Below are 26,277 nucleotides of genomic sequence, written 5' to 3' on the forward strand. Positions count from 1 at the left end.
AACATATTGCTGTGGATTCCACTATAAACGAAACGAGAGCAGCACAAAGCACTTAAGGTAACAGTCAAAAGTGGAGGCTTGTGTTGCTTAACATCTCCGATCATAACTATTTGAAACTTTCACCATCAATGTTATATTATAATAAGTTTATAAAATCTAATAAGTTTATGAATTATGATAGAACTTTTCAGGCCAAAACTAAGCATTCGAGAAGTTACCAGTAATCAAAGCTTCAAAAGTCTAACAAAATCATGTCCTAAGATTCAAACTATGCGTTAAGTATTTATTGCAGCAGGGAGTAATTCGATTACACGGTTACATCCCGAGCTCGCTAAAAGCAACCACCTTCACCCCTAGAAATCACAACAGACTACCCGCCTTTCATAGAGACCCGCAAGCACATGAACACACAAAAAGAAAAGCTCAGCAAGCAAGTTCTTAATGCGCATCCAAGCCATTAATGGCATTGCAAAGCAATTTACCAACAAATGGAGGGGAAAAAACTCGAAGCAGGGAGAGAATGGAGTCAATAGACCTCGACATAGATTTTACCCAAGTAAAGAAAATCAGCCTCTGATCCTTCACCAACAAGTACGCAAGCAACCGCTAGCATGTCACGAACACCACCAAAACCCCAAACCCCCAAGCCATCAAGTGCATTGCAGATTTGCAGAGCAATATTTACCCCTCAAACGAGGGAGGAAACTCAAACCGGAGAGCTAATGGGCATCGACACATTTCCCCAAAAAAAAGCCCTCGATCAACCACCACGCAACGCAAGCAACCGCGAGCACGTCACGAAACACCACAAAAAACCCACTCCACCACAAAACCACCAAAAACCCCCAAGCCCGAGCCTCAAGCAACCACCTCTCCGATCACTCCGCCACCGTCTACGACCAGAGCAGCCGACCACCGCCACACCTGCGCCGCCCGAGCGCATGCACACACACGACGAACCACCGGAATACACGGCGGGGGGCAACCCCACCCCCACCCCCACCACCAAAAGAAAAAACGAAGCGAGCAAAAGCGAAGCAAGGGGCCCGGCGGCGGCCATTACCGGTAGGGAGCGGAGGCGATGCGGCCGCGGCCGCGGCCAAGCCGGCGGGAGGCGGGTTTGGATTCGGGGCGGCGGAGCGGCCCGTGTTCCGTGCACGCGATACGGGAGAGGAGCACGACGGAGCGTGGAAGTTCGGAGGACGGACGCCGCGGCGGAGGCGGCAACTGCCTATATACCCTCGCCACGTGGAATTATTATTTAAGGAAAAGAAAACGCTTTCCTCCGTTTCGCCTTTTTCTCTTGGCTTCTTTTTTTTTACCGTTTTACCTTGGCGGTAACTTTGACCGTAGTCCACCACCGAGGAAGGCAGGCGAACTCGGCGAGTCCCGTATGTATCGTCGTCGCACCGCGTCGTCATCCCAGATTCCCAATGGTCAGCGTGCTCTGCAGCCCAACTTCGTGTGCCGTTTTGGCGCCTCGCAAGTCCGCACCCCGAGAATCCCATCATGGCCCTAATGTTTCGGTGGTTGCGGTTAGACTTTAAAAATTTTTGGAACTAAAACTAATGTTACGTTTCAGTCAGAGGTGGTTTTGAATATAAATAAAAAAACAAATTACAAATCCTACCAAAAATATTGTAAGATAAATTTTTTGAGTATAATTAATTTATCATTAGCATATATTGATTACTGTATCACTTATGACAAATTATGGCATAATTAGGCTTAAAATATTTGTCTTACGATTTTCTTCCATATCTGTGCAATTAGTTTTTGTCTCAAAATTACGAATATACCTTTTATATATTTTTTCTTTCTACAAGTCAAGACTAAAAAATTAGCAATGATAAAAGAAAACCTCAATATGAAATTTAAATTTAAAGTAAAAAACATAAAATTTGAATTTTATAAACATAAGCGTAACCTAAAAGAAAAAAGATAAGGGCCCATGCCCATTCGCACGAGGGACCGTGGACACGGATTTATTTTTATTTATTAAATATTTTATAAATTTAATTTTACATTTCAAAAATTCACATAACTAACCTCTCGCCGCTCTCTAGGAGGACAGAATGCTGACGTGGCAAACGGCCATCCTCCCGGGAGGGACGGCCGGCAACGACATATCAGGCCATTTTGCATTGTCGCCGGTCATCCCTCCGAGGACGGAAGCGGCCTAAATGCAAAATGACTCGACATGTCGTTGCCGACCGTCCCTCCTGGCTAGGTGGTCGTTTGCCACGTTAATATTCCGTCTATAGAAAGGCCGGAGGTAGTTATGTAAATTTTTGAAATGCAATTTTTAATTGTAAAATATTTAATAAATAACATTAAAAATTCAAAAAATTCCAGCGGACACCGTGGTACTACGTGGCCCACCTACCGCAGTGCAAGCAGTCCGGCATTCACCCTGAACGGGCCCTGCAGTTCGAAAAGCCCACAGAGCATAACGGCCCAGCAGGCTGTCCTGTAAATTACTCCAGTTTTTCCTCCCCAGTAAAATATAAGTAAATAAATAAAAATAGTATCTGCCAAAATTAGGAGTATATATACTCCTACAAGCTTCTGACACAATCCGATTTTCTCGTATAAAAGCGGCAAACTGACACACAGCGAGATTTTTTTTACTATAAAAAATGGATGAAAAAACCACGCAGAAACGGTAAAAAAAAAAAGGAGAGGAAAAAAAATAAACCGGAGCGGGTGAAATAAACCCGCTTCCAGTTCAAAACGCTCCCCCTGTTCATTTCGGCTTCTTCCCCTCTCCGGCTCACCTTCCGCCCGTCGCCGTCTCGTCTCGTCTCCCCCGTCTCCGGCTAGGGTTTCGGTTTCCGCCCGCCGCGACGCCTCCGCCTCCGCCTCCGCCTCCGCCTTCGCCTCCCTCGTCTCCAGGGAGCCCTCCTCACCGCGCCGGCCTCCTCCCCGCCCCCCTTTGCCTCTACGGCGCTACTCTCTCCGACTCTGCTCGTACCTGCTCGCCGGGGCGCTGTTTTCCGGGGGCAGGCGCGGCCACGGCCTCGCCCCTCGCTTGTGCGCGGCCGGGCGAGAGGATTGGGGGGTACGGTGTGGACGGCCCTCTCCACTTCCCGACACCTGTGCCCTAGGGCCTACTCCTTCCGACTGTTTGCGGGCGTCCTCGCACACTTGGCTGGCCAGCGTCCCGATTGGAATCGAATTGAAGGTATTCACTCTTCCTCCTCCTTGATTGGGTAGATTCGGAATCATGCAGGACTTGGATTGATTTGTTTCTCGCCGATTAACCCTTCCAATTTGCTTAATTTGTTGCATGCGTGGTGTAGTACTAATAGCAGTTTTTTTTTTAAAAAAAAAAGGGATTCATTTGAATCCCCATGGCCCAATTTAGGTCCGCCCCTCAGGAAAGTGAGGGGGAGCCAGGAGCTGATGTCCCTGTGGATGAAGCGAAGGCTGTGGAAGAAGAAAAATCTGGTAAGGGCGAGGATGGCCTGGAGGAGGCCGCTGATGCCGTCGATTCTGTGAAGGATTCAGCGAAGCATAAAGGCATGGATGCAGAGGAGGAGTTGGTGGAGCAGGAGGGTGAGGCCGCAGCGCATGATTCAAAAGATATTCCTGTGACTAACGGCAAGAGGGATGCTGGTGGAAATGAGGTGGCTGAAATGGAGGTTGAAAAGTTGGAGAATGGGGATGGGCATGCGAAGGCAGACGGTGAGAAGGGCCGGGCACTAGAAGTGGAAGGTGGCAGTGATGGTGACAAGAAGGGTGGTGATGGTGAGAAACAACTTACGTTGGCATCAGCTGGGGAAGACGTAGAGGACCCGGTGCTGTCCAAGCTCGCAAGCAACTCCTTCATGTTTGATTACTCCCGTGGTGGTGATGACTCGGGAACTGAGGAGGAGCAAGCTGCTTTCATGAAGGAGCTTGAGCGGTTTTACAGGGAGAAGCTTATGGAATTCAAGCCCCCAAAGTTTTATGGTGAAGGGTTGAATTGCCTCAAGTTAGTACAACGTCCTCATTATTCTTATGTGCTGTAATGTATTATGGACTATGGACATGAACTGATTTTATCCTGATTATCGTTTTTATAGGTTGTGGAGACAAGTAACTGGGTTGGGTGGCTATGAGCAGGTACTCATTTTAACACCTCATTGAACTGTATCTAGGTTGTAGCTAACTAGCTTGCCACGGTGCATTGCAACGAACAGCAATAAATATACCAAAAGACTTAGAATTAAAAAAAATGTGATTTATTTTTCAAATCTTAAAACTGCATAGCCATATGAGATCAATTGGCCACCTACATATGGACATGTGCAAACGATCTACTTCTTTTCTTTTAAAAAAAAAACATGCAAACAGTACAGTCATGTCTTCACATATACACAACCACAAAATAATCCTCTGAACTGGGGCTGGGTGTAGAACACACCTGTCGCCCCAAACTTTTTTTTTAAGAGTAAAAATTTGGTGTTTGCTGCACATAACGTATTTATGAGCTGGAAACACTAAACTTAAAGACTGCAGACATACCTTTCTACTCCTGTTTCTTGTTTCTGTATCAGTTTTTAAGAAAACAAATCCGATATTTTCGTCACACTGAACTGGTTAAGTGAGCTTCTTTGGCTATATGCTTATTGGCTGACCGTTTGAGATTTGTAGAACGAATCCAGCATTAAGCTATAAGCTAAGAAAACACACCATATGTTTTAGGCTTATAGCATCTAATGTCCCTTTTGGTATGCTACCTTTGTTATCATGATGTACTAATCTAATTCCATGCCTGTATATAATTGCTGATTTCAATTTGCCTACCTATTTTTCTTTCCCATATGACCGTCAGATCTTCTTAATTTGATGCATCATGCGCAGGCTCCTGCAACTATTTTTCTATATCCAATCTAGTTTCACACCATTTCTCCTGAATTGTCTATCCTGATTGTGTCAAGAAATAGATTTCAGAATCAACGTTTCTGTTTTCTACAACACGTATGCCATTCATGATGGCAGCTCCATTTTGCATAGAAACAATGATACTTATCATAATTTCTAAGAGGAAAATGATGTCTTGCATGCATTACTTCTCTCCAGAATTATAAGTTCAATTATTTTTGCCAGAAGTGATCTCTAAGCTATTCTTAATTTCTTTGTTTAACTAAAATGTTTATATGCTTAATTGTGATCTGTAACATTGCTGTACAATCTTTAGGTAATGTGCGTTGCATGCCTGCTTACTAGTTTCATTAACAGGTGACATCGTGCAAACTATGGCGGCAAGTGGGAGAGTCTTTCAAGCCTCCAAAGTATGTATCTGATTTATTCTGCAATCATTCTGTTGAGGCCTTTGGTGAATCTCAATTGAATTGTGCAATCGTGGAAGCTTCCACTTAGTTGGCATAAGCTTATATTTGTATTCTTTCCTATGTTCTATGCAGAACATGCACAACTGTTTCATGGACTTTCCGTAACTTTTATGAGAAGGTATGTAGATTCCCAGTTGTCGGCAGCTTTACTTCTCTAGTTGCAGCTGTGTTGTGGTTGAATCATCACATGTTACGAGCCAATGACAACTGCCGTAGCTAACGGAAGAAAAGAAATCAATTTATTTAACTTATTTGGAATTTTGGATGATTCTTGTGAAACAAGTCTTTAAAGTGCATGCAATTGGAAGTTTCACCAAACTGTAATGTAGGACTATATCTCTAAATCCCATCCCATCTCCATGACTGGCACGGAGATGCGGATCAAATTTGAGGCTGCATTCTCTTGGCTTCAATTACTGGGTAGATAAGGACTGCTGCTGATTTGTTCAATCAATTTTTTTCTTTGAATTACTGAAGCAGAACTGCAAAGGGAATACCGGTTCTTAGCTGGGAAGAAACTTAGTCTATAAAATATATTGTAAACATTAATGCCAGTTTTACCAGAACAGTTGAGTATTTTTTTATGTGTGCATTGATTTTCCCCTCATGTGTTTCACAGACCCTTTTTATTGTTTTTATCCTGTATAGGCACTCCTTGAATACGAGAAACACAAAATTGAGACAGGCGAGTTTCAAGTTGCAGCATCTACTTTGACAGAGCGGATTGCTTCCGAAAGTCAGGTACAGTCGTATGTAGGGTGAAACCTAGAGCAAAGTTAGTGTTCCATGATCCATATGGAAATCATACATGAATAAGGCCTGTTTCTAACTAACTTCAATTCTTTATTTATTGAAATCTGACCATTTTATATTGCCAACAGAATGTTTGTTTAGTTGTGTTAAAATCTGACCATTTTATATTTTTTAGATGTGTAAGTAAAGAACTTATAAGGATAATTATTTTGATACAGGTTGGTGGAATCAATGCATCTAGTTCTGGAAGAGCTAGAAGAGAATCTGCAACCCGCGCTATGCAAGGCTGGCACTCTCAGCGCTTGCTAGGGAATGGCGAAATTGCTGATCCAATAATCAAAGTATGTTTCTGTTCAAGTCAAATGGTCATTGGTTACTTGCAATATGTTGCATCAATAACCTTTTGTCTTTCACCAGGATAAAGGGACGGTTTCTGTCTTAAAGAAGGATAAAACTCCTAAAAGCAGCGGTACATTTCTTGATTTTATAGTCTAAGTAGCATTATGCTATTATAACTTATTTTGGAATTTATTTAGGTTCTGCCAAGAGGAAAAGGACACCAACCTTGGAAGACGACAGGGTGGTACCATATAAATCTGACAAGCTACAGTACGTTCCATTCATTTAAACATCTTTTTATAACCATCAGACAAAAATCTCTCAATGCCCTTTGGTGTTTCAGTGCCATCGAGCATCTATAAGAATCATGCAATGTTGATATAGACACCAGTCTTTTCTTTTGCTTGTCTGATGATATTATAAGGCTCATCCAATTTACTATTTGGGTTTGGCATGCCAGTTGAACTGTTCACTTTCCCAACTCAATTTTAATGGATGTGAACTGATGTCAAATATTGCTATTTCCTATTTGGCAGAAATGACTCAATGGTTCTTGACCTGGGCCCTCCAGCTGATTGGGTAAAGATAAACGTTCGGCGAACTGTAAGTATCGTTGCATCATCTTTTTTACTTTTCATCATGATCTTTGGTGCCTCTTTTAGTCATTTCCTCACAGTTCTCAGTTATAGTAGTTTTCAATGGATTTTACGAAAACCTAGGATAGTGAACCAGCTATATTTGAAATCTGTACATCTAGTTTCTGACTATTGTGGAAGTTTAGAAACAGCATTTATTGACTTGAAATCAGGTGAAAATTTATTTCTCATTGTCATTTTGTAAATGCATTTCTTCTTTTCTTGCAGAAAGATTGCTATGAAGTCTATGCATTGGTTCCTGGCCTTCTGCGTGAAGAGGTAAACAAATTCTACCATTCAATTAGCTAGTATGCAATTAGGCACTTTTGGTTCAGTTATCATTTACAGAAGTAAGCACCCCCTCTGTCATAACTTATAAGTTGGCAAGAAATCCTATGCACAAAACTTTCGGGTGCTCTCACACAAACTAACAGATGCCACAAAAAAAGAGTTTCTACATGTACTTCTGGTCTTTACTCCATATATATATAAAGTTTCAAATTTCAAGTTTAAGACTCATGCTGCAAAAATTGGAATAATGAGTTTGGTTCTAGATATTCCTTTATGATACCTAACATGTTGATGCAGGTACATGTTCAGTCAGATCCTGCTGGTCGTTTGATAGTTACTGGAGAGCCTGAGCAACTAGACAATCCTTGGGGTGTTACTCCATTCAAGAAGGTTTGCTAAGTGTTAATCATTTTGAGTTTATTTCATTGCTTTGTTTCATAAATTGAATTATTTTGGTACTCTTCAGGTTATTAGTTTGCCCTCCCGAATTGATCCTCACCAAACTTCAGCAGTTGTCACTCTCCATGGACAACTATTTGTGCGAGCACCATTTGAGCAGTCAAAGTAATGATGCTCTACAAGATGGAGCAAATATGCAAGTATGCCCCTTGTTTAGTTGTTCCCTAGAGATATCCTGCAAATTTTACATGTTCTGAGGTTATCATCTGTATGAGTATAATGAAAATAAAAGCATGTATTATTGGTCAAAGTTTGAGATGTGCTGAGAGGATTTCAGTAAACTGATCTCATGTACTTCATCCATTTAACAATGTAAGGTTTTCTAGCATTTCCTAGATTCATGTGGACACTAATGTATCTAGACATATATACAAACCATATACATTGACCAGTGGTTGAATCTAGGCAAGGGTAAAAAGCTTGCAATGTAAAATGGAGGGAAGGGAGTAGAGTAGACCACATCAGTTTCTTCTGGTTGAATGCCATTAAACTGTGCTCAGTAAGCTGTACGAACTAACCCACATCCTCTCTTGCAGGATTGCGTTTACTGGTGGGTTTTATGTAATTGACTTGGGCCTAGAAGTTTGTTCATCCTGATCTTCGTTGCAAATTAGTTACTTTCTGCTGCAAGACTTCTGCGGTGCTGTCTTGTTTGTATGAATTAATTCAGTTAATTAGATGATGTAGCTCTGTATCTGGCAGTGCGTTGACTGTGATATGTAGCTTAAGTTCGAACTTCAGATTCTAGTAGTAGTTTAGAATGTTAATATCCTGATGTTCATGATTTCTTTCTTCCTTTTTTTTTCAACCAAATAGAAGGGGATGATTTGTAGCATGTAGCTTGTAAGGTTATTCCTAATATTCAGTTCTCATACTGTTCAGAACATGAAGACAGACATATACTTGGATGTAACTGTTGCTCTGTGCACTGCTGTTGTAATTGTAGCTGTATAACTGAACTGATAAGCTGTGCGAACCGTACCTTTAAGCTGTTACATGATGGTGTCTCATTTTTGTTTCTGAAATGAGTCTCTGATCTAATTGGCTAACTGCTTACATAAAGTGAAATATGGCAGCGTTGTCGAAATGGCAGCATGAATAATGATTGGGTTGTCTTGGCCTCGGTGCCGGCAGAGGATCCAGAAGAACCGGAGCCCCTATATACTACTTGCATGGATTGCTTAATTGAATCTACGGAAGTTATATTATGGTTGACAAATGCTTTGCGGTGTTGCACTGTTTAATATATTTCCATAATTATTGCAGAAATTTACTTTACAGTAAATTATACATTTATACTCTTGGTTACCTTTTATTATCCAACGTTCACTTTGAACCATCCTTCGATATATGTTTTCATTTTGGATCTGATAAATTTATTATTGCTGCAGATTAGGCCACCCGAACAACTTTTAAATGTCATATTTATTATCATTTTCTGCAAATATATGCTGCATACATAGATGTGAGTTTGTCAATGTACTGAACTGATGTATTTGAAGATGTTGATATGTACTAAAAGAAATTGCTCGGGAAATGCTAAAATATAACAATAACAAATTTATCCTGTTTAAAGTGAAAAGATAAATTTAAAGGTGATCAAAAGTAAAAAACGATTGATAAAATATAGCCTAAAGTGTATTCGTTATATTTGCGGTATGTGTACAGCGTGCGAGTGGTTACAGGCTTCCAGGAGTAGTGTAATGGCAGTATAGTTTATGTTAGTGACAGTAAAATGAAATCACCCTTTCAGGACTCCATTAATGTGTCACAATACAAAACTTATTACAGGTCGCTAAATGTACCAGTGGATGACATACAAATGCATGATACATTCATACATATATGATATTGAAAACAATCATTAGCAATTCTGCAATTGCAACGAGCAACATGATGGGGTACACGGTTGTTATTAAACCATGATATGCTGACTCTAGTACAGTAGGAGTACGTACTGATAACGATGGACACGATCGATAAGGACACCCTCACACACTTCAATATTTGCTTCGTGGAGCAATATTGTATGGCCACTACCATGCTTGAGCCACGGCTTAAATCAGAACACGTGCTAATTTCTCATCACTACGAGATTATTTGGTTCTTCTTACGGCTTCCTTTTTGGTTTTTTGACACCATTATCGTGGCTGCCGCCGATGGTGATCTTACGTTGGTCACTGCCTTAATTTGCCATATCTATCTTGCTTGCACCTGTGACCAGTACATATGCTTGGACCTGGCCCAGCTTTGTTGACGCTATCGCCCCCACCTCCACCGCCGCCGTCACCTTCACCACTGCCGTCACCTGCATCTGCATTGTCCCCTCCACTGTTCTCCCCGCCGCTGCCGCCGCCTCCTCCACCGCCGCCCCACGTCCCCCATCCCCGCACACTCCTCTGACGCTTCACATCGCCCACATGTCCATCCACCGTCCTGTCATCCTTCCTGAGCACCGCATCGTCGTCGCCCTCCTCGACGCCGCCGTTTGACGTCGGCACAGCCGAGGCGGCTGCCTCCTCCACCAGCGCGAGCCGCAGGAGCAACGCGCCGGCGGCGAGGAAGAGCAGGCCGAGCCATGGAGCTCTCCTCCTCTGGCCCATCTTACACTAGCTAGCTAGCTTACTCGTCTTGCCTCCTAGCTAGGTGTGAGAGCTAGCTAGGCTGCCATGTTTTTGAGGTGGCTGGCCTTGCGTATTTATAGGCTTCATGATGAGCAGAGCACCGTGGATCCATGCACTGTAACTGTATGAGCAGATGAGTGCATGTGCATGGATGGAGTCGTGTAAATCGCTTCCGCTGCAAGCGATGGTGCAAAGTAAAAGCAGTGGATTTCACGTTGTGGCCACGCACTCTGTAAATACATTAAAAAAAGTGATACTTTCTGATACCTTACTGTAAAATTGTTCAAATATATATACTGATATGTGTATAGCTCCATGATCAAATTATTAATGAACGATTAATGTGGGGGTATGGTTTCATACTCCAACTAGGATCTCCACAGTCCAATATACTACTCCATTCGATTGCTAATAAACGTCATTATTGTCTTTTGGACATGTATTTGATCATTCATTTTATTTAAAATTTTTGTGCAAATATGTAAAAATTTAAGCCATGCTCAAAGTACCTTGAACGATATACCAAATATCAACAAAATAAATGGTAATTACTTATGTTACAAATAAAATGAATGGTTAAATCATATGTATAAATTTAATGACATTATCCGTTGATAACCGGAGGCAGCAGCACAATGTGCATAGTTCAGAGTCGCTTCAACATGTCAGGAACTGAAAAGCTGTTGTGTTCTGCCGTGCAGTGGCAGCGTAAAGATTGGTTAATTATCTGGCGTATCTCAGATCGACAGATGATATGTGGGACAATTAAGTGAGGTCATAACCAAATTGGAGAACTTTCCAGATTCTGGAACGGATATAAAACCGTGGCATATATACCATAGTCTTAAAATATATCTGTGCCTTGGAGAAAAAGCTGCAAAACTCCAGCATGGGTCATCGATCGATCGGTGCCATCTTTGCTTCAGCAACAAGTGAAATACATGCATATATATACATACAGTATACTCTAACATAGGCTACGTACGGTAGTAGCCATTCTTCAACATCGATCAAGGACGCAAGCTGTTGACACAAAAAAAAAAATAACACGGCAGCACCACACTGACACTAAGACCCAGTTTTCACAAAACTCGAGCTTAATTGATTACAATTAATCGGCAAAGTCAGAAATATCACGTGAGAACGGTAGAATTAATCACTGTGATCACGGCGCGCGGGCGCCGACCAGGCCATATAGCTACGGCTAGGGATGAAAACGGATGGAATACGGTCGGAAACCAGCTCTATCATATTTATTTTCATATTTATTTTTAATCGAAATCGAAATCGGAAACTCAGATATGAAAACGAAATCACATATTATTGAATACAAATACGGAGTGAATACGGATCGAAACGAATACGGTGACAAGTATTAATCGGAACATAAAAACCTCTTAAACTAAGCTTCACGTATCATTGAAGAAATATAACTTGTTATTTTTTAATATAAGTATATAACTTATCAATATTTTTAAATATAAGTAATTACTAATACCATAAAAAAATGTCCGTTGCGGTTATATGGTCGTGGACGCCTAGACTACTTGAAGCCAATTAATCAGAACTAGCTAAGGTTAACACTAGTTTGGCCATTGGGATGAACTTCTTTAGGTCGAGCTGATTTGATTGAATGGTTAATGCATAGGTCCAGATATTCGGAAAAAAATCCGGATACTATCCGACGGATATCCGAATCCGACGGATATCATCCATACCGTATTCGTTTCCGTATCCAAAAAAAATATCCGAATCCGATTCCGAATCCAAAAATTTCCGGAACTATCGGACCGAACTATCCGAATCAAAAAATAATCCGTGGGGCAGAAATTATCCGAATCACTTTAACCCTAGCTACGGCGATGACGGCGTGCATGGCTGATGGCTGATCTCTGTTCGTGTGGCATCGTCGTGTTAATTCGCAGCCGTTTTGTTCGATCGATCGCTAATGGTTTTCGGTTCTGGCTGCCATTAGTGAAGGCCAGCACGGCATGCACATCAATTACTACTTAACTAATTTGCTGTATGCACAATGTCTGCGTCGTGCTGGTAGGTCGGCTACCTGAGCCAATTATTCATACATATGGATTGTGATGCTGCCAAAATTAATATCGTTGCACGCAAAGTGAAATATATAGTGTTAAGAAGAGAGTAAGGCCACTCTTAATATCATGTCATCTGAAGAGACTTGGGTTTAAGCACAGTTTCACATGGTAGCTATAGACTATGGGCTTGTTTGGAGGAGTTTTTTTGTTACAACTTTTGAAAAGCTGCTTAGCTACCTCGAACGGTCCACAGCTTCTGAGAATTTGTAGTTACAGTTTCTGGAAAATGAACTAAAAGGCCAGAAGTTGAAGAAACTGGGTTTCAGAGTTTTTTCATATTCTCAGGAATTGACTATATGCTTCTCAGAATCTAAAGTTTCACAAACATGCCCTATAGCATTGTATTGTTCAGTTGGGTTGCGAAAAATTCAGGCACAGTGAGATTTCATTTACGTTTACAAGGTATAGAAAGAAACAATGTAGTCTTAGTGGGTTTTTATTCTGTTTTCATCAAATTATATATCCAAGTATGTACCAGGTTTCATCATAGATGAAACTCATTACCTCCCTTCTCATAAACTTTTTAGCATACCATTGATTTAGCCTATTTGATATCTCAATTGATCGAAACTCATACGAGAGATGCACTGGAACGGCTAAGAGTATTTGTAATAGCTCATCCAAATTTCATCATCCATATTACTATTTGGATGACCATCCAACATAGATACTTTGTTCATATCAGTTATCACATCAGTAGAACATCTATGTATACATTATTAATATTTTACAACCATCTTTCATGTTGTTATTGCTCTCTTCTTTTTTGATTGAATGTTGAGATATGGAGAGAGAGGAGAAAGAATATTCATATTTAGAGTTTCTCTTTTCAATATGAATAATACTCTATTTTTTGATGATATGATAGATGATCTATTAGAGCTCATTTTCTTCTCGTGTTGTCTATTTTTAGGATAGATGATAAGATATATGATTTGCTATGCTCTAACATTATGCACTAGTAACAGCAAGTACTCGAGCAATAATGACAGCTGTGGCCGCTTAGCTAAGAAACAAGAGGAAAAATGAAAGAAGTGTCGTCAACAGCAGAGAGGACATTGTGCATGCAGCCCCGTATTTTTCACTTCCAGTGAACCACTGTCAAGGTCAGTGCCTGGAAAAATGATACTCAACTCACCATTACGTAAAAGCATTGGGTGAGATCTACCATACCATCCCAAATGACAACGAACGAAATAATTCGCCTCGATATAGCTTCAAATGATACAGACACCTCGTGCTTTGTGCACCTGATCAGCAGCCATATTTTGGGGGACCAAAGAATAGATCTCACTAGATCATTTTAAACGAGTAGTACCAATTTTAAATAAGTACTCTCCACACATTACAGATTCACAGCATCCAAAAGTAAACTCGCCTTTACCAGCAATTGCATATCGCTATTACTTTTCTTCTTTATAATCATTTCCTAATCATAATGGACTAGCATCAATCACAAGGCTACAGCTAAGATAAGAAGGAAGGACTAGGCTTTGCTTGGAAATAAAGCATTTCATATTTCATAACTTTATTTGAGCACCACTTACAGTGGACAAAAAATAAATGCTCAGTCACTGAAGCATCCTTCTGCCTTCTCCATGGCTTTTGACTTGTGCAGAATTTCTAACCACCTTGAATATGACACCAGGAAAAGTCAGTTCATGCGATGTGCGATCTGCTTCAGTCAGCGGATCTCTCCAAATAATTTCCATTATTTGTCACTGATTTCTTTCAGTAATCAGAAAATTGTACAATGATACAGATCACATTGCCAACGCTCTTAACTTACACATCTAAACTAATGCCCTGGTGTGCCTTGTGATCTAGGCTCTTACATGTTACAACTAATGCTACAAAACTGGAAGGTTAATGGTACACGGTCACGCCCCAAGAGAGTTCGTAGGAGCACCAGATTACGAAAGGCATGGTGCACATTCTGCGTTCAATCTCCAGTCCCTTGGAAAGCACACGCAGCCACGCAGGCTACAAACTCGAAAGGCACAGCCGCACAGGCATGCCAATCAATGTTGGTTCCTCCCCTTTGTTCTTCAGAGTGAGCTTAAATGTTATCATCGTCGTCATCATCATCCATAAGTTCATCTGGGAGGTGTACTTTCTCCATTGCAGACTGCCAGACAATAGATGAGCATGGACATGTGACTCAGTTATCCAAACGCGGATGAATTCCAGCAGTGAGATTAGAATGGTAATGGTAAGACACTAAAATTGAGGACAAAATTTTAACTAGCAATGATTGCTGGACCACCCTTAGGAAGAGACACCAAGATAAGTTCTTTAAAATAATTTAGTGCAGGAAACAAAATGGGGGTGGAGGGAGGCAGGTGGAACTTTGGGAATGGGATAAGAAAAGATAGTGTACTATACCTTAATTAAAGCAACGTCAGCAGCAGGAGGCTTTAAATCCAGGGCAATGCCAAAGCAAAATACAGCTTTGTCAAGAATATTAAGTTGCTTGTAAATCTTCCCCATCAGTGCATACATGCTACTCTCGTGAGGTGCAATTTCCTTTAGCCGTTCCAACTCATCCAAAGCTTCAGGGTATTTTTGCAGGCCGAGAAGGATTAGGGCCTTTTGATACTTGGGGAGTGGATTCTTCTTGTCAGCAAATATAGCCTTCTCCATCATTTCCAAAGCTTCCTCATTCCTCTGATAAGTTCGTATTCAGAAAGAAGGCTCAAAGTTAATCACTGTCCAGATAATGATGAAAATTCTAGTTTTCAGGGGAAAGGGAAACCAAAAATTAGTTTATGGTGTTATATCACCTTTAATGCATGCAAGGCCATCCCAAGATAACACATAAGAACAGAAGAGCAAGGATTTATCTGGAATGCCCTTCTGAAATGATGCTCAGCAAACTCAAACTTTTCCTGGCGAAGGTACACCACTCCAAGGCCATACCAGGCATTGTAGTGTCTTTCGTCTACCTGGAGTGCCGAGCGGTATAGTTTTATGCTGTTCTCATAATCCTCCAATGCAGAATACCTATAGTTCCAAGTAATTGCAGAATGGTTAGAAAATTTAACAGGTCTTTCAAATATTAACACATGATGAGAAGCTCATAGGTGCACTAGTTATAAGATGCTGTGAACGAAAACATACTCATGACCGCATAGCGTGTGAGCGTATGCAACTCTTGAATCAAGCTGTACAGCACGTTGAAAATTCTTCAAGGCAGTCTCGTGATCTTTCCTCAAGGCAAAACAATTTCCTACTGCACACCTTTTGCACATTTCAAAACAGATCCATTAGAAAAAGTAACACAGTATTATGTCAGCTTGAAAACATTTCCACTAAAGATCTGTAATTGCCTCCTTCATTCATCCAGATGTTTTGCAACATATCAAGACAAAGTTAACATGGTCTGCCCAACAAAATCAATCAACTAGATATGTTGCTTTAATCATCTAGTGAAGTTTACTTTCAGTAAACCCCATTTTCAGAGTTTTGTTTTGGCATCTGGTTCGAAATATATTCACTTTCTGGGCACAAGAGGACAAACCATGCTTGGGGAGATAGTCGATCAATAGAAACAAGCTCTTGAGCAAGGTAACTTAGCCGCATTTCCTCATTCAAATGCTGTAAAAGAGAAATAAAAATGGTGAATTTCAGGCTAAAGGTGGGAATAAAGTAGCCAGGTACAAAAGCAGTTAGTTCACTCACATAAAGAACAGTGGAGTAAATGTCCATTCCTTCCAATGTACATGGTGATAATCGATGTGCTAACTCAAAGAAACGATCAGCTTCTAAATAATTGACCAGTTCAAAATATGCCTTCCCAACCTGCACAGTTGACCAAAATTAAAACAGTTTTTAATTGCCAAAAGAACCAAAGTTACAGGGTACAGTTTATATCTGTACAGTGGAAAAATATTATGGCATGATTTTTTTTCATTAAGTTGAGTATATAAAACTGGTAACTAAATACTAGACCTAGACCTAGAGTGACTCACCTGAAAGTATACATTACTATGCTGTGTAACTGGAAATTCCAGCAAACAATCAGCATGCAGGGTCAATGTTCAACTACAATTCAAGCTATCGATTTATTATTTTACCAGTGTCATTTCTTGAGATTGACTCAAGTAATATATCTACAAATACTGAAATACATCATGAATTCATCACATTATCACTTACCAGGTTGATTTAAATAAGCTAGTTTGTCCAAAAACAAATGAAGGAAACAAGTTTGTTATCCATTACCACACAGATATTGAATCATTAGAGTACCAAAGCCTCATGCCCTCATGAATAACGTAGATACACTCATACAAAACCAGTGTTCTAAAAGTCAGGCCAAGGCACTCGGTAGCCGCCCGATTAGGCATTAGATGGTCAATTAGGCGGCTAACTATCCATGGAGGCTCTCGTGCAGCTATTTTTAGTGTTCTATGGTCTAACTTATATGTCATATACTTGCTAATTGCTTGGAATTCACTGGTCATGTTGGACTAGCACCAGCTACAGCTAAGCACCAACTCTGCAGACCCTAAAAGATTACAGGATTTGCATTACAAAATCAAAAGCATTAAGATAACCGTCAACCATTTTGCATGGGCTGTACCTGGCATAGAACCCATCCAGTATTAAATTGTGGCTCTGGGAGTTTTCTGTATACTTCCAACGCTTCCTGATCATATAGTGAATGAAATCAACCACATAACAGGATGGTAGGTTCATGTCCGACACAAACATCATAAACGTACCTGACACTTAAATAAGCAAGAAAACCTATACCCTTCCCCTAATGTCCGCAAGAGTGTCAATAGCTCCCTGATACCAACCGCTAGTTTGGAGTCTTGTGACTGAACTCGTTCAGATTTATCTTGCTCGCAATATCTTCCATCTACTGTAATTGCAGAAGACGAAGTTGCAGTCACATTGTCTGTCCACATTTCATCAATGTGATACCTGTTTCCTGAGATTCAGAAGGGGCAATAAACCCATTGTGAATATATTATGAATGTACCATTCATATAGAGCAACCTGATGCGATTACTATGATAATTATATTTTCACAAACTATGTAATTATGATATAGAAAAAGAAAAGTTGAATGGATTGGATGATCCAGTATCCAGTGAAGGAGAAGGATTTGGGGTTGTTTAGGTCGTAAGTTCTAGAACCCTCAAAGCAGGGTTCATGGTGAAAAGGAGTTTCTTTCAATATTTTATCACAATAATCAGGAAACTTTTATCTATATGAGCGAAAAGTTCAAACAAGCAAGGAAACATTAAAAATGTATGAATCTGGATGTAAATATTTATTTATTTTAGCAATACTGATGCAAAATACATAGCCAAATAAAAAGGACAATCAATTCTGCAGTCATATGCTACATATAAAATAAATTTTAAAAAATGATATCAGAGGAATACTTCAAGAGTTGAACGGAAGGCTGATAATGTTCTGGTGATATGATAGATGCTTTAAATTTCAGCCCAATAATACATATGCTTTTAAAAGGTATGAATTAACAAAATGAACAGCCAATAAATTGAGTAAGTAGTAATATGATGTTTCTTAGCATCCTAAATGCCTTAGTTGCGGCATGGTCAGAATTTTACTTTCCAAGTAAAACTAACAAAGTATGAAAAAAGAAGTTACAAAAAATACAATCTTGGTGAGTTGGTTCAACTAATGTGAACCCATGGCACATGAACAGGTAGATCTTGATTGCACAGGGTGTACAACAACATATCAACCATGTTTTTGCTTAGTGTATATAATTTGATGAGCCATCCATGTCGAAATGATAATCACCTTCATCAAAATTTTCTGTGGCTTGCGGTTTCCCTTTCCTAACTTGCACGGAACGTAGGGCTGTTGAACACAATTTTGATGGTGTGGACGAGTTTACTCGCAATTTACCTGACGAGTTATCTGTTCCATTCCCTCCAAAATGAGAGATATTTGAGTTCGAGTTTATTGTTGTATCTCTAGAAAGTCTTGCACTTCTTCGAGGAACTGAATCACTACTCTGATTAAACAGCCTTCCAGAAACCTGAGAAAATAATCTTTAAGTCTAGCATCATCACGAGCCAAATTTAAAATATGGGACAAACATGGTATACATAATAACAGAAAATAAGTGTATAGTGCATACAGCTAGACCTCAAAGCAACAGAGCAATAGAAACATAGGTCCAATATTAGAAGAGATAAGCTCCAACGAAGGCAATAATAAATAAAAGATAAAAAGAATGAATTTAAAAAAAATTAGTTGGTTCCACAGTTCGTACTATATCATGGATGCAATAAATAAAACAAAAAATATGCTAGTATCCCACTATTATTGCGCAAAAAAAACTGCTGATGGGAATTGAAGAGGGTAAGGGAATAGGCATAGGTAGAAAATGAGGCAGCAACCTAGCAGCTAGAGTGTTACATTACCACCATCAGAGATGTACTGTAAGGTATTAACAAATCAGCTATTATCAGGTACACGTTCTTACCACCAGGACTGGGTGTTGGTACAAAATTGACTGGTACTGTCGGATGGAACTATAGCCAGTGAATCTTAATTAATAAGCAATACAAACTAACAAACAAACAAATAAAAAGAAGACTGCAATTACAAGCTTTGAGTGCAGACGCAGTTAAGCAGTAGCAAGGGATCGACATCCTGAATCCTGATGAAGGGGCATGACTGGAATACTATAGGCTGTAAGTGCAATGAGACAATGATAGTATGATATTAATGCATTAGCAATCAACTCTAGTATGTGCAGCTGGAAAAGATCAGCACACAGCAAAGCAATCATAACTATGTGGTTTACTCCAAATACCATATCATATTCTGAGAGATTAATGTAACAATTTTAAATACTGAAATAAGAGTATTCACCAAGAGGAAAACCTAGAGGCTCAAGAGATCGGTAGAAAATATAGAAGTTGCAAGAAAGTATCTTTCAGTTGAGGAAACACCCACCTTCTTTAGCCCTGCTTCATCAAGGTATTTCCTTCTGTGTGTCAGGTTCAGGGCATTAATCTTTGGTTTGGAAGGAGCATTGCCGCCTGTTGTATTCTGGTAAGCATGCATATTCCGACAGAGTGGTGGTGGAGCAATACCAGAAGCCTGCAAGATTGAATTAATCAAATAGAAAAAAATTGATGATGCATCCATAGGTCACCTGCTACACTATATATGATGTTGTTTAAAGTATGGTGTATGCTTTTGTCACTCTTTCACCGCTCATCATCAAATCCTGTGTTAGAAGAACCAAAAGACACAAGTTTTCTGAGAGTAGAATTTCTTCTCTTTCCTTTTCCTTGTGATTTATCGTTTTGGCAGATTATTTACAATTTTGTTACTCATAACATGAATAATTTGAAATTGATTTTTTCCACCTAGTTAGAGTAAATCAGAAGAAAATAAAAAATGTAAGTTCAAAGAGCTGCTGTCGGACACCTAGTTGTTATTGTTCATGTACAAAAAGGGTCAACTGAAAAGCATGTGATGCAGAGACAACAATGATGATGATATGCCAAGGTTCGTTCTGAACAAAGGTAAGAAAAGGATCTGCTTAAAACAATTTGCAGATTCTGGAAAATTTCTGGAAGTACCCTACCAAGTTAATCCTAATGGGTGAAGAAACCAAAAGGTTCTACTGACCTGTGTTGCAGTTGGCGATGGAGTGTCAAACTGTGATAAATTAGATGGTGCACCATTCTGCACATGCAACGCACTTGACTTTACATGAGGATAACCAGATACTTCTGTGGTGTTAGCATGCAGCTGTTTAATTTGCTTAGGGCTATCACCAAGGCTTGCTGACACATTGGAATATAGAAATCGATTTTCATTGACAATGTTTGGCTTTTCCACATTCGATGTGGATGTGAGTTCCTGCTGCAGACGTAGAGCTGTTGTGTCACTGAAACATTCATTTGCATCTTCAGCAACACCTACAAGATAGTGGCACACATTTAGTATATCCCTAGTTTTATATTTAGCAAAGAAGAGGCGTTCTATGTAAGGGCTACTGAGCCATAGTGTAACTGCGATGGTATGCAAAGATAATACTATATTGATGTGCCACACAAGTTAGGCATATCAAAGGGCATGTATGGTGAACTAATCCCTCTATTTTTTTAAGGTGCTTTCTAAATGTGAACTTTAGTAAACATTGGAAATCAAGATAACAAGAAAGTATTTTCAAATAATCAAATTTGAATTTAATGACACCAAATTTGTATCATAACTTCTAGATATTTTTGGGCTATCCCTGAACAAAAGATTCACAAAATTTGAATCTTGCAACACACATGCATCTAAAATCAACAGAGGGAATAATGGATAAAATGACTAAAAATAATATGCCAGTTCATTGATTATGTCAAGCTAATCACAAGTGGCTGGATGCAATGCATATTTCTAGGCAGGATATATCACAGAAGCACTCTTCTTTTTTTCTGACATATAATACAATACAAGCACTCGTATTTGAATTGTTTAGAAGTAAGAATGCTACCTATGATGCGAAACAAATATCAGACCTACTCAAGGTTCACTGCAAGTCACATATTTATGATGACATATTGTTCTTCAGCCAAATTAGCATTGTACTTTTCATTCCCTACTACTAGACATTTAGGAAAGAAAACTTGTGGTAAAGCAATTCTTGATGCAATTCCTTCTAATGTATAAAATTAGGTATGGAGATGCTAGAAACTTTACTTGTAGTGTATAATGCACCTACCTAGTATACACAATTCTTCATATGCTGCCCATAGGAGAGGGTCAAGAGTCAAAGCTTGTACAAATTGCTCAGCTGCAGCTGCCACTCTGCCAGTGTACCTACATGTAGATGTGGTAAATACAATGAACTATCTGGTAAAACTAAAGAATCAAAATATACTGCAATTACAGACTTAGTTATGAATTATGACATGAATAATAAACCTGTAAATTAATCCAAGAAGGTAGTGCCCTGTTGCACCACTTGGAACCTGCACAAAGGATGGAATAATAGAAGAAATAAGTACCAAAATAATACTCCCTCGGTTTCTATTTATAGGAGTATAGGACACATTGGCCATTAGGAGTTGGCACAAGATTAAGGAGTGTAAAACCATGATAAAGAGAGACTTAAATTACCATTATACCCATATTTAGATATATTGGAAACATGGACCTGATGGCTAGTGAGATGATTCTTATTAGTGCAAGAGATATTAATATATTATGTGATAAATGAGAGTAAACAAGGAATAAAAGCGATAGTTTCACATGCATCCTTATATTTTGGAAAAAATATTGAACAAAGTACATGCTTTACAAAAAAGGAGGAAGTATAACTGTATGCAAGGATGCAACTAATTTGTTCACCTCATTACTTCACCTGTGTGAAATAAAACCATTAGTGGACAACCTCAGAATTCTGTCATGTTCCAAACAATTAAAAGAAGTCCCCAGGCATTTCCATGCAAACAAAACACCAATCTTGTAGTGACAATGTTTGTCATCTACATCTCTTAATCATACATGCATATCTAGACACGATACACCTCTGGTTTTCAATTTGATAACATTGTTCAATCAAAAATTGATAACATTGTTGAACTCATTTTCTGGACAGAAACAATCTTAACATTTCCAAATGGTATATCAATCAGTTTTGGAATCATAATTCATGAATTATCAAACATGTTGCACATCCCATTTTCTACTTCTGCGTTGGAACCCACAAGACAACATGGAACAAATGATGCATTACGCAACCCCTTGTCCAGAAAAAAACTTGAGTTACATATGCACTTGTGTCAAATCTAAGAGCATTTGATGTAGTATATTTCAGAAACACGGTAAACAAATATTTTTATACACATGCTATATACCTCCATATTTGGTTCATTGACAGGACACAAGGTTTCCTCTGCTTCGCGTAAGAGGTTCATTCGGAAGCATGACATAGCAAACAAGTACCGGGATTCTGGCAGCTTCTTCCCTTCATGGTATATCAGAAATAAAAATCAGAAATTGCTCCAAACCACTTTGACACCCGCACAACAAAATACAATGAAATACAGAACAGTATAGAAATATGCCCCAAAAATGGAAAGATACTACACACAAGGTCTTTTGATTTAAAATAATGTGATAGCACTTCTACACAATAATAAGTGGTCACATGGTGAGCATATGCTATTACCTTTCAAGATGTGGTATGCAGCATAGGGCTGATTGTTGTGAAGGTAGCAAGTCGCTAGCAACTGGACATTTGTCTGTGCACATGGGAATGTAAAGGGCATGCATTTAGTACAACACATCATCCTGGTCACATACCAACTAAAAGGATAAAACTACATGTTTTGAGCATTGAGAAAACTGAAAAGACTCTTATTACAGCAAACAAGTATTGGATTCAGTTTACTCACTGTCTAGCTTCCACTCAATAACTGCCAAACAATTAGCCATACACAATAGAAAAATGAACACACAAAAGAGTAAAATTTGGTCTCGCCCAAACATAACCCTACTCGAATTGCTGAAAGCTATAGCAGCTAAAACCACACACTCCAGTACTCCAGTTTGCAGAATAGCAGGGTAGTAGGGTAGCTAACTACATATCAACATACAATTAATCTAACTTTACAATGGCTAGCACTAGAGACGCCACCAGTTAAATAAGACGTCAAAGGGGGTTTGATTTGTAGGAAAAACATAGGAAGTTTGGAGGATTTCAATCCTATGAAAAAATTTCCTATGACAGCCTTTGAAACAAAGGATTTCATCCTACCCTTTCCTTTGAAATTCCTATGGGTTGAGCAATCCTATAGAGATTTTGGAGGAAAATAAACATGAGGTCATACCTCATGTTTTCTTCTTCCCCTGACTCTAAATTCCTGTGTTTTTCCTGTATATGAATCAAAAGATGGTTTTGAACTTTAGAATGTTTTCAATTCCTATAGGAATCTAGTGGACATGGCATTCCATTCGTATGTTTATCCTATTCCCGTGTTTTCACAATCCTGTGTTCCAAAGGGGCCTGTATCCTATGATCCTAGGCCTCGAAAGTCTCTCAGCACCCAAATTATCAAAAACCCTGTAGCAACCAATCGCACTACTTCAATTCCCTACAAACTGAACCCACTTCCCTAAATGGGATATACAGCTAAAGTAAGCCGTTCTGATCCAACCACCCCATAACCTCACCCCAAACCCCAACACCGGAGCTCCAAATCCACGCCTAGAAACAAAGAACTAAACAATGCCACTAGATCGAGCCGCGCAGGCGAGCACCCCGCAACCCAAATCGGCCGCCCCCACGCCGGCGAAGCACCCGATCTAAACCCTCCCCCCAACTATTCCAAGGAACGCCAAGCCAGCTGACGTAGCGTACCTCGGCGGGGAACTGGGCGCAGAGGCGCTCGCAGAGAAAGACGGCGTTGCGGTGCATGAAGAGGCGGAGGCTGCTGTGGACGCGGTCCACCATTAGGGTTTCCATCGCCGCCGGCGCCGGCGCCGCCGCTCCAGCGGGCGAGGGTGGTGGAGCGCGTTTGAATCGAGGAGGGGGGGGTGGGGGGGCGGGTCGGATTCGAGGAGGGGGTGGAATTTTTTCGTTGGATTTTGATTGGTTTTGGATTGGGGATTCGGACGAACGGATCGGAGTCTGGGCTTGGTGCGCGTTGGTGTGAGTGATAGTGTGGAGCCGTGGCGTTTGAAATGGTGGCTGGCTGGTGCTCCTCTGGCGATGTGAGCGGCGCGGGGCCGCGGCTACGCGCACACGGGGGTTTGCCTGGCGTGTCGGTGACAGGTGGGGCCACGGGTTGTTATTTTGAGTTGCGCGATGGTGTGGGGGCCTCGGGATTGTGTGGAATTTGAATTTGGTTCAAACTGCCTTCCGTTATGGCCGTGTATTTTTCTATGCTCCTATCCATTTGTTTCGCTGAAATTAAGTAAAGCGAAAATGTGTTATTAATGATAAGAAAATATTTTATGGACAAATGTTTTTTATGTAGGTATTCGTTAATGTTTTAAAAACAAAGGCTGAAAAATAAACTATAATAAAAAATCTCCAAAATTAACTTCAAATTTAGGTTATAAAATTTAAATTTTAGTTTATAAGCATAAATATAAGGGAAAAGATGGGCTATTATTTGCATGATTTCTAAGTTGCTATATTTTGAAAACTCTCTATATTTAAGTTTTTTTCCAAAAAAATTGAATTTATCATTTTTTGAGTTTGAAATATTTAATATTTAATTAAGCATTTGCTAATAGCCTGGTTTGGCCAATCAAAAAAATGTAGATCAGCCTCATTTACGAACCGGGCTTAGAGCAGCCTATGCTTGATGGTGTTTATATTATGGATATACGCTTTCAGCACCGGCTAAGGAAATATATTACTCATAAAATCATGAGTATGAACAGAGATTTTTTTCCAACGGCGATGATGAGTAGATCCTAGAGATGGCAACAGCACCCGATCACTGATTCCCCGTGGTGAATTCATCCATTAGAGCAAGTTTAATTGTGTAGCCAACTAGTAGCTCCAAATCATCTATAGTTAATTTAATATTTAATTCATATCATAGTTCCCTATAAAGCATCTAATACACTATTAATACCTGGTCGCACCTGCCATACACACATTGTGTCTTATAGTCCGTGCTATAGCTGACTACAAATATATAGCTCGCCGCTCTTTTCTCTTCTCTCTTATCTTCTTAAAATATATTTATAGCTAGCTTATAGGCAGCTCTTGTACCTGCTCTGGTTAATATCTAGTCCCCATGTATAATCAAATGGTCCAGAACTTATCTTCATTGGGGATGACGGGGACAGGGACGATACACCACTTCTTGTCCCTGTTCCTCACGATGACTTGTTTATGCGTTACACAGTAGATGGACCTAATATAGATTTTATACATGTTTTGGCCAAAAAATTAAGCCTAATAACAATGGTATATAAAGCAAAACCATAGCAAAAAACCTATCCACGAACACTCCACTTCCGAGCGAGTTAGCCGTCCGGGCCTTCGGCTGCTCCCCCATCTGACCCTCCAAACAGGCCTTCGGAATGCTACCCCTTAGCCAGCCGGTGCGCCGCACTCCACCAACCTTCGCCTGGGTCTCTGACTGCTCTGCCCGCCACCCTGCCAACGCGACGCCTCTCTGCCAGCCTTCACGCCACCGTCCGCTGATGCCGACGTGCGGCCCTATTGGCATGGCGCCCTCCTACCCATGGTCACAGCCCACCAGCACGCCGCCCACACCCACCACCTCATCCAGCGTGGCGCGGAGACAGGGAAACCACAGGGAATCTCTCCCACGTTGATCAGGGATGGGTTAAAATATAGCCCCATTATGGTTGACGGGGATGAGGACATGAAAATTTTATCACCACGGGACCGGGGACACGTGGTAACCTCCGACGGTGAATTCCATGTTGACATCTCTAACGGATACAATAAAAAATGGCCGGATGAGACCATCCACCTTCACTAAATATAAATATTAGTAAATAATTAAGTAATTAGTGATAATTCTCATGTTTTGTTATTAATGAGTTATTGTAATACAGTGATGATTACCTTGTTTTGTTATTGATCAGTAATCATTCCATTCTATTGAACAAAACAAAAAAACGGATCCATCACATCTACCAATAAGATGGATAACCTGAATCGACTTATTCCAGAGTACTCCCTCCGTTTTGTTTTATATATAGGATTGTCTGAATTTGTCTAGATTTATCCATATAT

General features: G+C 40.1%; 3 protein-coding genes across 4 annotated transcripts; 1 reads left to right on the forward strand and 2 right to left on the reverse strand.

Moving 5' to 3' along the window:
• The first annotated feature begins 2,744 nt into the window (after positions 1-2,744).
• LOC102703041 (AT-rich interactive domain-containing protein 5-like) lies at positions 2,745-8,811 on the forward strand. Its single transcript, XM_006656201.3, has 14 exons — positions 2,745-3,184; positions 3,336-3,976; positions 4,068-4,107; positions 5,227-5,279; positions 5,412-5,457; positions 5,988-6,080; positions 6,311-6,433; positions 6,510-6,561; positions 6,629-6,701; positions 6,968-7,034; positions 7,295-7,345; positions 7,655-7,747; positions 7,824-7,956; positions 8,353-8,811. Exons 2-13 carry the CDS (start codon positions 3,354-3,356, stop codon positions 7,923-7,925), a joined length of 1,416 nt encoding a protein of 471 aa, XP_006656264.1. The 5' UTR covers positions 2,745-3,184; positions 3,336-3,353; the 3' UTR covers positions 7,926-7,956; positions 8,353-8,811.
• A 1,182-nt stretch (positions 8,812-9,993) lies between these two features.
• LOC102699794 (ctenidin-3-like) lies at positions 9,994-10,419 on the reverse strand. The gene has a single exon (XM_006657080.1). It carries the CDS (start codon positions 10,417-10,419, stop codon positions 9,994-9,996), a length of 426 nt encoding a protein of 141 aa, XP_006657143.1.
• A 3,430-nt stretch (positions 10,420-13,849) lies between these two features.
• Positions 13,850-24,072, reverse strand: LOC102700070 (cell division cycle protein 27 homolog B). Of its 2 annotated transcripts, none has more exons than XM_015838932.2 (16): positions 23,911-24,072; positions 22,720-22,792; positions 22,406-22,515; positions 21,471-21,517; positions 21,268-21,365; positions 20,181-20,473; positions 19,497-19,643; positions 18,330-18,570; positions 17,273-17,484; positions 17,131-17,196; positions 16,227-16,346; positions 16,066-16,142; positions 15,666-15,785; positions 15,329-15,548; positions 14,931-15,212; positions 13,850-14,673 (listed from the first exon to the last, which is right to left on the reverse strand). In XM_015838932.2, the coding sequence occupies exons 1-16, from the start codon at positions 24,013-24,015 to the stop codon at positions 14,605-14,607; spliced, it is 2,280 nt and encodes a 759-aa protein (XP_015694418.1). In that variant the 5' UTR covers positions 24,016-24,072; the 3' UTR covers positions 13,850-14,604. The 2 variants fall into 2 exon arrangements, with proteins under 2 accessions (XP_015694418.1, XP_006657144.3); XM_006657081.3 differs by having other exon boundaries at positions 13,851-14,673; positions 18,438-18,570; positions 23,911-24,067.
• Positions 24,073-26,277: the final 2,205 nt, after the last annotated feature.

The sequence above is a fragment of the Oryza brachyantha genome, chromosome 6 (genome assembly GCF_000231095.2).
Source record: "Oryza brachyantha chromosome 6, ObraRS2, whole genome shotgun sequence".
NCBI classification, from domain to species: Eukaryota; Viridiplantae; Streptophyta; class Magnoliopsida; order Poales; family Poaceae; genus Oryza; species Oryza brachyantha.